Raw genomic sequence first — 12699 nt, 5'->3', positions numbered from 1 at the left:
CTGTATGACTTGTACTACAGAATTCAGTGCATAATTATCTGTAAATAGCAATCAAACCATAAAAGTGGAATTATTTTTTGTAATCAATAATGAAGTTATTTTCAATTCAAAATCAGGTTGGAAAGAATCTGAATCCAAATAAGTTCGATAAATACATGTATAACTGAAAACAAAATTTAGGAAGTTATTTAGAAAAGATGTTCATCATACATGTGCAATATTACTTTGAAACTGAATACTGCGTCATCAACAAGAGTGGAGATAGCTCATTTTTAACATGAAAGTTAGTGCAAGAGGATATACTAATTCAAATATGATGATGAATTAGACTAACATATAAGCATGGATTTACATTTAGCATTGTAGTGATTGTTTGTTATACGTAAATCTAAAAAAAAAAAAAAAAAAACAACCAAGAGTTTGTACACAGGTACATTAAACGCTGTACTCATCAACTTGTGTGTATTACACTTCATGTGTAAAAGCCTATAAATATGCAAGATTTACAACATGTAAATGTAGCTAAATGAGAATCCCAAACTAGGCACTGAAAAGTTACAAAAGTAATTTTCAAACGGTAATGTTCAAACCGTTGTTAGAAATAATGAAGAGGCATCTCACCAAAAAACTAAATGCATCTTTTTTATATGAAAAGATCGTTCAGAGAAAACAAAATGTGGGGACAGGGAACAACGACAGTACAGCCATGCCCCTCCCCCTTCTTCATCATTTGTACGTTCGGAAATACATGTAGCATATGCATGTCATTGTCAATTGTTTGTTTGAAGTACAAAGAAATTGAAAACACGATTACTTTTCGTTGTATGTAGCGTGCTGTGGACCGCAAACCATTTCACATTCATGCTTGACACTATGGCAATGTTTATCTAACACTTGTTCTAAACATATGTATTTCAGTATACAGCCCTCGTAAAATTCCACGCGGTGTTTAGAAATAATAAAGTAAGCATTAAGTTACACCGTTGCATCCTCTAAATTTCTGCATGACCGACTTACATATATGATCGGGGAAGGTGTAAGCAGTTACGCAATATCATCCTTCTGAGACACCGATCTCTGACCTTCGCTGGACGATTTCAACGCCCATAACCCGCTATGGGGTAGTGATAAATTAACAGATAAATTTTTTTTAAAAACTTGGAAGATGCAATATCTCACCACAAGTTCTGTATACAGACCGAACTGTTGGGGTTAGACTGTCAAACTTTGTACACATACACTTTATGCCAAGTGAAGGATGCCTATTGTTTTCAAAGTTAAAGGTCGTAGAAGCAGGGTACAGACCGATTCATTGGGGGCAAGGACCACTAAACTTAGTACACATACATCTTATGCCAAGTGAAAATATTACATAGAGAGCACATGATTTGTCTTGTTTTAGGATGCAAAGAAAGTATGTTACATCCTGATGATTGCTGATACTACTTGAAGAGCCAAGTTCTACAAATCATGGGGTAAGAAAAACACCCTATATTAGCTTTTGTTACGGGCGTATAATGTACTGTTGGCAGTATTCTTGTTAAGTTATAAATCGAGACAGACTATTAACAAATAAGTTGATGTTACATGGGTTTCAACAGTCTCGCTTAAAGTAAGCATTTCGCAAATTCTATGGTCATTATAGCGATTTAATTTACCATTTTAACTTGTCATTAAATTGAGTTAAATGCTGTCTGACATGTTTCATACATATTAAGACCTTTTTCTATACACTGATTTAAACTACACATTACTGCGAGGTATAGGATTTCTGGTGGGTGTGACCGGTCGACGGGGATGCTTTCTCTTAGGCACCTGATCTCACCAGGTATGTATTCTTATCGGAGTTTTACGAAGAGGCTTACTTTTACAATTGACGGCTGACGTTTACAATTTAAAGGGGCCAACTCCAAATATGAAAAATTTAGGAGTGGTACTTGCAAAATTCAAAACTTTTACGGCATTCAGTTGTTGTATATTATTTAACGTCCCACTCGAGAAAGTAGTATCGAGAGTTGATTATTCTAAGACAAAATGTTTTTAATTTTTACTCTGGTGAAATAAACATAATTTGTAAATATGTTGGTCATTTCTATGCGGAATAATGTTTATACAACAGAAGGTCAACAATTTCATTACTGTACTGTAGCCGGGTCACTTGATTCTTAGCGCGACTCGCCGGGTATACCCGGCCTAGTTCGATTCGACCGGGTTTTTTCAGAATCAAGTATGCTATTTAAGTCAAGCTTTTCAAGGTATTTATGCGTTTACCTGATCAAGACATAGGGCTCACGGCCGGTATGACCGGTCGACAGGGCCTGCTTACTCTTCCTGGCCACCTGATCCCACCTCTGGTATGTCCATGGGTCCATGTTTGCCCAACTCTTTATTTTCCTTGTGGGAGTTGTGAGATTGATCACTGTTCCTCATCTTCACTATTCATGTGTGTGTGTGTTATTCAAACTTGGGGTGTCATAAATTTGTGGAAAAAAGGGAAAACCCTAAATCAAGGAAAACTGAGTTACCACAGATGTCGTTGATTCTGCAGTGTATTTTGATATACATGTATACAATATACACATGACGTATTGATTTTCTTCACATTTAGACCTAGAGTTTCAACACGAAAGAGAGGTGTACAAAACATTACCTTGTGGGGGGGTGGGGGAGGTGTAATTAGGGGGAGCTATGACAAAATATATCTCGACAAGCCTACCCCTTCAAATTTTGATTCTAGTATAGAGCTGTCGTCCAAAGGTATGTGTGGTTAGGTGGGGGTTGCTTTGTTCCTGGAAAAGCCAGAAACCCAAGATGTAATATATAGAGAACTTTTTAAAAAGTTTGAAAGTTTTCAGGACTGCTGACACATTATTTAAAAATGTTAGGATAACTTGAGTTCGTCTGATTTCATTGAGTGCGCTGTGGTACGCTTATGCTATACAGTAATCTTTTCTTTTTATGGCAATTTTCTGGGTCCCTTTATGCAGTTCTCAGCTTCTCATTCGCATTTAACATTTAACTTAATTAAATGTCAAAACGAGTAATTCATTACGAAAGTGTCGAACGAATGTACAGAGAATATAAGAGTCACTAAACATAATTGTCGTTTTTTGTGTTTTTATGAACCAGTTTATATACATATATTTATTTCGGTCCAATTTCTGTAGTTGGAGACGATCCCTTTAAATTGTAAAAGTCAGCCGTCAATTGTAAAAGTAAACCTCCAATAGGAGTTATGGAATTAATCACTTTTCATTATCTTTACCTATTCATGCATCTTTAACGTTCACCGAGAATGGTTACGTCTCCATATGATTGGAACAATTCTCGAGCGGGACGTTAAATAATGTACAATCAATCAATCAACGTTCGCCGCGTCAATCCTACTAAGATCTTGAAAAGAAGATTTTTGAAAAATTGGTCAATTGTGGGCAGTTTATGCCACACCCCTAAGGCCCCAGGGGTGCTGGAGTCCTGGAATTTACAATTTATGTCCGCCTTGTCCCAAAGATGCTTCAAATCAAATTTGAAAAGAATTGGACTGGTAGTTATCAAGAAAAAGTTAAAATTGTTCAATTGTTAACGCACGACGACGAACGACAACCATCGCAATAGATCACCTGAGTTAACTCAGGTGACCTAAAAATGCATAAATAGGGTGGGGTCATTTAAAAATCTTCTTCTCAAGAACCACTGAGTCAGAGGAGCTGAAATTTACATGAAAGCTGGCTGACAGAGTTCAGATTCGAGTTTGTATAAATCATGCCCCGGGGGGTAGGTTGGGGCCACAATAGGGGATCAAAGTTTTACTTGGGAATAACTAGAGAAAATCTTTTTCTTAAGAACCACTCGGCCAGAAGTGCTGAAATTTACATGAAAGCTTCCTGACATAATGTAGATTCAATTTTGTTCAAAACATGGCCCCCGGGGTAGGTTGGGGCCACAGTAGGGGATCAAAGTTTTCCAGGCGAATGAAATGGGGAAATCTTGAAAATTTTTCTCAAGAACCACTGAGCCAGAAGAACTGAGACTTACATGAAAGCTTCCTGACATAGTGTAGATTCAAGTATGTTCAAATCATGGCTCTCGGGGGTAGGTTGCGGCCACAATAAGGGATTAACGTTTTATATGCCAACATATAGGGGGAAGCGTTGAATATGGTCAAGGTGACTCAGGTGCGCGATGTGGCCCATTGGCCTCTTGTTATTTTGTATTCCCTATAGGAGTTACGAGATTGATCACTGTTCGTTAGCTTCAACTTTCATTCAGACTCACATTGGTCAACGACCGATTCCATGGACAGGTGCATGTTGTATATCTAATAATGTTCTTTTTGTTGTAGACGTAAACTGTATATTGTTTGAATAAGAAATTAAACTATTGATTGATTAGTTAATTAATTATTGAGGAATTATGTGTCCCGTTTTGAATGAGTTATGTTTCCATTCTAATAATCATAGGTATGTCGACAAGACATAAAAAAGACGAAGACCTCCCTCTGAAATAGCATGCTTTATGCATTTTGACGTGTACGCTACACATCGCGGTGAACAGTTACTCTAAAAACATAAAATACCATCTATGTTGTATTTGTTTTGGCAAGTTGCACAGATCAATTGCTGCCCCAAGACTTAGCAATTAACGGCTCATTCAAGCAAAGCATGAAATTGCAGTTCGAACAGTATTACACAAACACGGTGGCTAAGCAAAGTAACAAGGGTAAAATAGACCTTCTGTGGGGTGTCAGTGGAGAGTGTTAAGATAGACCTTCTGTTGTAAAACTCCTGTATGTGAAATGAATTAGAAAATTCACCCAGGAAATGGGAAATAATCCTGACCTGATCAAAATGGTTTGGAACAATGGCCGGTAACAACTGATAAATTATGTGAACTATTAATTGATGAAGGCACCCCTATTTCGATAGCAAATAGTAAATAATTGAAAAGACAGTTGTTATAATGAATGCATGGATGTACATGACTGTTTTAATTATGATGACATGTGTTGTTGAATTAAAGTCGTTTTATTAGTCCCCTACCGACGAAGTCTACTTTAGTTTTTCTGTCTGTCCGTCCGTCCGTCTGGCTGTCCGTCAGTTCCATTTTCCGCTTTTTTCTCTCTGTTCTTGCAGATATTTATTTGATACATGTATTTGGTATGTTGCTTTGCCATAACAACTTATTGATCAAGTTCGAATTTTGTCTCGGCCCATTGATTTTTCACTTAGTTATGACCCTTGGATTTAGAAAATTAGGATGAATTATCAGTTTTCCGGACTTTTTGTTGTTGTTGTGATTGCAGATAATTCATTTGATATTTGATACATTGCTTTGCCATAATAAGTTCCAGATCAAGATTGAATTTGTTCCCGGTCCGTTGATTTTTCACTTAGTTATAGCCCTTGGACTTAGCAAAATAGCATGAATTATCAGTTTTCCACACATTTTTGTTGTGTTTGCAGATATTCATTTGATATTTGGTACATTATTTTGCCATAACAAGTTACAGATCAGACTTAGAAAAATAACATGAATTATCAGTTTTCCGGATTTTTTTGTTTGTTTGCATGAATTGCTAGTTTACATTCAAGTTTCTTATTTCTGTATTATACTCATTAAACTTCTAGAACAATAATATGACAATGTCGCGAAATTATTCATGATCACCTATATTTCAGTTTATTGACTTGGTTAAAGACCTGAACCTAATTATAGATTTGTTTTTTTCCCCCTGATCTAGTCTCTACTTGGAATAGTAGTTGATTTCCAACCATTCCTATCCTGGTTCCCCGATTTTTCCCTTTTACCATAACCTACATATTGAACTTTGAATAATGATGTGGTACATTAATTATTGCCACCGGTAAGGGATTATGCAAGGTGAAGATAACGTACAGTGATCAATCTCATAACTCCTACAAGCAATACAAAATAGATAGTTGGGCAAACACGGACCCCTGGACACACCAGAGGTGGGATCAGGTGCCTAGGAGGAGTAAGCATCCCCTGTTGCCATGCAATACTGTCAGAATGCTTGTTTTATGCCCTCTTCAAAGAAGAGGGGCATATTGCTTTGCACCAGTCGGTCGGTCGTTAGACCACATGTTGTCCGCTCAATATTCTGAGAACCATTCACATCATCGTAATGATATTTCAAATGTGGGTTAGTTACGAGTAGAAGAGGACTCCTATTGATTTTCAGGTCCAAGGGTCAATCTACTCTAGACATAGTAAGATGCTGTCCGCTCAATATCTTGATAAACCTTTCCTTGACAGACATTAAACTTGGACCAGTGATACATTATGAGGAGTAGATAACCACTATTGATTTCGAGGTCACGTGGTCAAAGGTCAAACTGAACATAGGAATATACTGATCACTCAATCTTTAGATAATCCTTTACTTGACAGACATCAAACTTAATACACTGGTACATTACCTACCGTACAGCAGGTACAAGGATTATCAATAAAATTTGGCGATTTGTTGACTTAAAGGTATGCTGATAATTTTAGTGGAATAAAGTTTGGCGGACAGGGAAGAGTTGTCTCTCTTTTAAATACTGAAGACGCAATTGTGTGTATATTTGGCGAGTGAAATTTTGACGGAAAGCTATCCAACAGCTAAAATAAGCCAATATCATTAACATCGCGGAAAAAAGGTCAAACTGGACATAGGAATAAAACTTAGTACATCATAAGAAGTATATGACCCTTATAAAATTTGGGTTCATATGGTCAAAGGTCAAGGGTTAAACTGGACATAGTAATATATTGTCTCCAAGATTTTAAGGATCATTGCTTGATTGACACCAAACTTGGTACACTGGTACAACATAAGGAGTAGATAACCCTATTGGGTTTTATGTCACCTAGTCAATCCACTCTACACATAGGAAGATATTATCTGCTCAATATCTTCAACTGGTTTGCCACTACTATCAATTAATGATATATGTGTATAATTCTTCTCAATTTTGCACCATGTGGGGATATATGTTTTACAAGCACTTCTTGTTATTTCATGTCTCTCAAATCGGGAGAGTTATCTTTCTTGAAATATCGTCCGATATTGAATAGGGTATTTTGATATGATTTAAAGAAGCATAATAAAACATTTAATAGATAATAATTTTTATAAAGATAGATCGAAGTGAGATATACTTTTAAGTCAAATAACAACGCATGTACAGTTGACCGATGCTTCAATCAATCAAGTTCCGCGTGTAATAATTCCATTGAAGACATCAATGTAGGAATAAATGAAACGATATTTTAGAATGCGCGAGGGAATCTTCTGCCGTTTTTACGCGGATATTTATTCCTCGCTTTTAATTAGGAATTTACAGTATTCTATGATGAAATAAAATGTGTTTTAAGGTTTTTTTTTGAAGATCTTCAAACATACAAATATTTCATTAAAAGTCTTATTGCTAGCGCTTTAATGATATATGTTGGCCTAATGGATGTGAAATATATATAGCTATAACCTCAGAATTAAGAGTCATCCTGTGCTTGATCTGGACTTTATAAAGTTCAAATTTCATAGGAGACAGAAAGTGGTCTAAATGTTAAGGATTGAATTTCATACTGGTTCACATTTTTAAAAGTCCCACTTGGAGGTGATTAATAATAATAATAGCCTTTATTTATCGAGGATAACACAAATTAGCATATAGCTAGTTTCCATTGTGGCCCTGCATATATTGCTGATTAGGTATATCTTGATCACTTTCAAGTTATTTTAAATGGGAGAGAGGGATGAAAAACAAAAACCCAATTTTTAGAGTATATGTATAAGAATTTACTCCGGAACTGAAAATATATGTAAAACAATAACAAACACAGCCATTAAAAATCCCCCCCAACAGGTCCACATGTACGATGACCGATAAAGGATATGCTTAATTAACCATACACCGTGTAAATACCTTAGTGTGTCATGCCTTTCCAAGCTTGTCAATAGGGAGCATGACATTGTTATTTCAATAAATCATTTTCCTTAGAATAAACAATTTTACTCGAAACATCCCTATGATTAATGTCGGAGCGTACCTATCCTGACCTCTGGAGACGAACTTTTGAGAGGGAGATAAAATTGTTAAAGTCGCTATCATCTTGTGCTTCTTGTCGTTTTGCAAAACTCTTCATTGCATTGGAGAACTTTTCAGTTTTAAATGACGGCAAATTATAAGAATATATGAGCTCAAACACCAAAATGATTTGTTAAAAATAAAAGTTAAAGATATTAATATTACTATTATGCAAATAAAATGTCTTTAGATTTTGTCTCATATTTTCTTTTTATCAAATCTAAATACACGAAATAATGACAAAGTGTTAAAAAAGAGGATAATTTCATTTCAAATATGCACGAAAAATGTACGTTACCGTCGCTGTATCATCAAAATAGGTCTGTAATTAAGAGTGCTAATGAAGAAAATTATAATTTTGGGGTTGTGTTTTAACACCAATGAATACACCAACCTATTTTAACAAAATGATCTTTCTGAATGTAAGCGTTCAAGTATTTTTCCCCTCTTAAAATAATGGTGAAATTTCGTTCAGATAAAAAGAAATATTTTATCGATATAATACTTTTATCGGTTCTTCTCATTGTGTTTGTACCGATCAGTTTGGAATACACCTGTCTTTTTTTAAATTGTGAGTGTTTAACGTTTACACAGTTAGCTTTTCTTTTGTAATCATTAACAAATTTTACATATAGTTTGGCAATTTAGATGCCTGATATAAATGTAACGTACATTTCATGATTATTGTCAGTAAGAAAAACTCAAAGCGTCATTAATTTTTGTTTCAGTATATTTGTAAACACTATTTCAATGAAAGGAAACGTGTTCAAAACTACCGCAAACCCAATAGAATGTAGTTAAGATGTGAAATGTGATTTGGTAACGTACATTTCCAACTTTCAATAACACACAAATAAACGTCAATAAATCAACTGTAAAGAAATAAAAATCAGTTTGAAGAAATGTTTCCAGACAGTATTAAGAAATTATAACGTTGATAGTAATATTTTGGTGGTTTTTCCTTTTTTAAAATTGAATGTTTGGTAACGTACATTTCGAAGATTTTAACAAAGAAAGTTTAAGCACAACGTGTGGACATTGCATATGGAAACACGATTTTCACTATCAGTACAAAAAGACAATAATTTTTTTTCCAAATATAGATTTAAAAGTTGCAGAGAATTTCCAGTAAAATCGGCAATTAACCGTAGTGGATACTCACGAAAACTTTGAGCCTCTGCTGAAACAAACGAGAACCCCCTGTTTGTCCCCCCATCTCTCACTCTAATTTACCGACACCTACAGTAGTCATGCATATTGCTTTGTTTATAAAATAAATAATCCCAAAAGCATAGTTGTTCCTTTTAAACTTAATGTAGCTTTGAAGAAGGACATCGTAATATAAGCTGAAATAAATGCATATACTATCAAATCATTCTCTTTGTGTTTGACAAAATAGTGTTTTAGTTCTAACTCTACAGTTAATTTAAACCTGATAAAAATGTTCCTATATTTTATAGATTTTTTTTATTCCAATTCCGTTAAGGATTGGAAATACTCGAGATTACTTTATTTAACACCGTTAATATCTTCATCAAAGAAACATTTTCAAGTAATGTTCTTGTTTGTCGCTTTTCTAAGACAGTAAACATCGTATCTGCGGTGGGGTTTTTTTTTGGGGGGGGGGGGTTGTTGGGGTTTTTTTTTTTTTTTTTTTTTTTTTTTTTGTTATTTGTTTGTTGTTGTCTTTTGAAGTAAGAAACAAATATAAAAGATAAAGGGAAAAATTAATATGTTTTGACAGTGGTACGTTGTGGACACCTTACATATATTTAATTTAATGAAAGAAGACAAGGCTAAAACGGAGTCATTTGTACATTTCAAAAGAAGTAGGGACGGTTTCTATAGTCATCTGGCCCAGAAAATAGATGATTTCAGTAGGAGTCCCAAAATCTGGCATTCAAATAAGGAATATATAAGCAACTCCTAACTACGTTTAATTTGATCCAAAATTGCTTTGTGTTGTATGACAGGAGCGTGAAGTTGGCATAAAATTGTCAAAAAATACAAAAATCAATGAAAATTTTCATAAATTCAGGGGGTTTTCCTTTCAGAAAACATACAGCCCATGCGTCGAGCAAATTTATATTCAAACACATTTTTCATCTTCTCTTAATACACATTATATATTAATTTCATTTTAGTCGACGGATGGGCACACCTTTTCCTAAGCAATAATCTGGATGAAATTTAACAGTTATCAAGCTCTTTTTGAAAAAAGGCGGGAAGAACTATTATTCATGACGTAATAATGCTATAAAATAAGAAATAACTTTGATTTAAGTTGAAATAGTGTACTTGGCATGTATTTAACTTATTCAAAACACAGATCAAGCTTGATTCAAGACACATTTAAATCGGAGAATTTTTTGGGGCCTTTTTATGTACACAATCGTACCTTGCTCTTTATTGAAATGTACGTTACCGTTATGGATGTACTGGTTTTTCCAATTCTATTGCAGCATTAACCTTTTTAAAGAGCACATTTATTTAATCTATACACGGCAATATGAAATAATTGTAAAGGATTATCAATATAAGAAAATTATGTTCATAAAATGTGAAAAAATAGTAATAGAACATCGCATGTAACATATTTAGCTAATGTTTATAATCAGTCATTTTAACATAGTGATGTAGGATAATTATGCCGGTGAAATGTTCTTTTAGTGTGCAATATTGTTAAGACAATTCTAATATAATATTTGGTATTCATGTTGTCACTAATTCTTTGATTAATTTTCTAAAAATGTGCGCTGGAAATATGCAAAATGTACGTTACCATACATAACGTACATTTCATTTCTTCAAATCAATACTCCACAATTACCACATGTTACAGACGTAATGCACTGGTTTATACCTCAACATGGATTGCTCAAGAAGTGCATCGCACATGTTTAATTATTTATAAACCAATGCAAGATATTCAAAATCACATTGCAGATGAAAACCCGTCATACCAGCCTCGTGCACAGGAGAAACTTTAGTTTTCTTTCACTTCTGACGCTTAGGCGATATTTAAACTTCAAAATCGTCCTTCATGTAACTCTTAGAATTTGTAAAATATGAAAACAAGAACGTAATACCATAGTTCCGAATTTTATAGTAACGTACATTTCGGTAACGTACATTTTTTTAAACCAGGAATTGTTTACTTAAAAGAAAGTATTTAATGTGATAAAGCAACTTTAAATTATTTTTGTCCAAGATGCACAGTCAATAACTCGGGGGTGTTTGACATTTCTCACTCGGCATATTTAATACGGAAAAAAACTAGGGTAACGTACATTTCTTTCTTTTCTCTACGTTATGAAATATCAATTTTCAGTTAAGAATTTGAAAACAAACTGATAAACTTAAGAATCATTGTTTCATTTAATGAGACAGAAAGTATATCAACGTTTAAGTAAGATACAATTAGCATATCAATGTACCTACAGGAAACGACTAGTCGGGTCTCTAATCTTTGCGATTATTAAAAAATTGGGCGAAAATAGGATATACGACAGGTACATTATACGAGATAAATCACTTATTATCACAAGGACGGAAAGAAACAATGAGCAATGCCATCTATATGATATTTTGGTTTGTTTTATCAGGACATTTTAACCTAATATTCATAAACGGGGATTTCGTAGACATGATCAAACGTAAAGTATTACTCGGAGACAGTAACGTACATTTCAAATACGCTACTATTTTCTAATTTGAAACCAGTTAAATATCCTTCCAAACCAATCCTACTGTATTTTCTTTTTTAATCATATAGACATATTCATATTGTTGATGAAAATATAGCGCGGAGGTTAATTCTCTTAAGTAATAATGGAGCGACATTGTTTGATCCCTTATATTGAGAACGGGTGACATAATTCATGCATTTTAAATTATCCTAAAATATTCTGTATCTGATGCTCATTACAATTATAACGGCAACATAATTTTCTGGTCTTCTGTAAAAACCTTATAGACGAAATTAGTTTCGAAATAAAAGAACTGAATTGTTTCTTTTTACCTGTGAAGTTGGTCTCCAAGTAAAAAGTTTGACACTGGTGCACCAAAGGAAATAAATATCACAGGGAAGAACACGATGAAGAACAGTCGTTTTTGGTAAGGACCAAAGGTTCCCAGCTTTTGAATGAGAGCGTCGTAATCCATTCTGCTTTAATAAGGTTGTGGTGTTTGCCGGTTGTCTAAAATCTACCCGTGCCTTTCACGCTTGGTGCAACCAAAATTAAGAATTCAGAAAATGGAGCACAAACGAAATGGTGATATACAATATTCGTTATATAATATGGCTACCTCATATGGCTTTGTCAGAAAAAAATGAAGCATTTGATGCTCCGAGATTTTGGGTGACATGGGGTTTTGTGTTTAAAGGTCCCTCCGTCACAATTGACGTCTAGCTCAGTTTAAAACCATTCAAGGCATTTTTATCTAACCTTATACGTGTATGCTGATAGGTATTGGTAACATATATTACCGTGGGGATCCGGGTTAGAACACATGTAGGTCCTCAGTACCTCTTGCTTGTCGTAAGAGGCGACAAAATGGGACGGTTCTTCGGATGAGACCGCAAAAACTGAGGCCTCGTGTTACA

General features: G+C 34.5%; 1 protein-coding gene across 1 annotated transcript in view; it reads right to left on the bottom strand.

The window, feature by feature from the left end:
* LOC125651060 (organic cation transporter protein-like) overlaps positions 1-12257 on the bottom strand; it is a 70837-nt gene extending 58580 nt beyond the window's left edge. The window contains exon 1 of the mRNA XM_056165385.1: positions 12115-12257. Within this exon, the coding sequence (XP_056021360.1) occupies positions 12115-12257 (143 nt within the window). The remainder of the gene's footprint in view (positions 1-12114) is intronic.
* Between the last annotated feature and the right edge of the window lie 442 nt (positions 12258-12699).

The sequence above is a fragment of the Ostrea edulis genome, chromosome 5 (assembly GCF_947568905.1).
Source record: "Ostrea edulis chromosome 5, xbOstEdul1.1, whole genome shotgun sequence".
Taxonomy (NCBI): Eukaryota; Metazoa; Mollusca; class Bivalvia; order Ostreida; family Ostreidae; genus Ostrea; species Ostrea edulis.
This window is presented reverse-complemented; position numbering and strand designations above follow the sequence as displayed.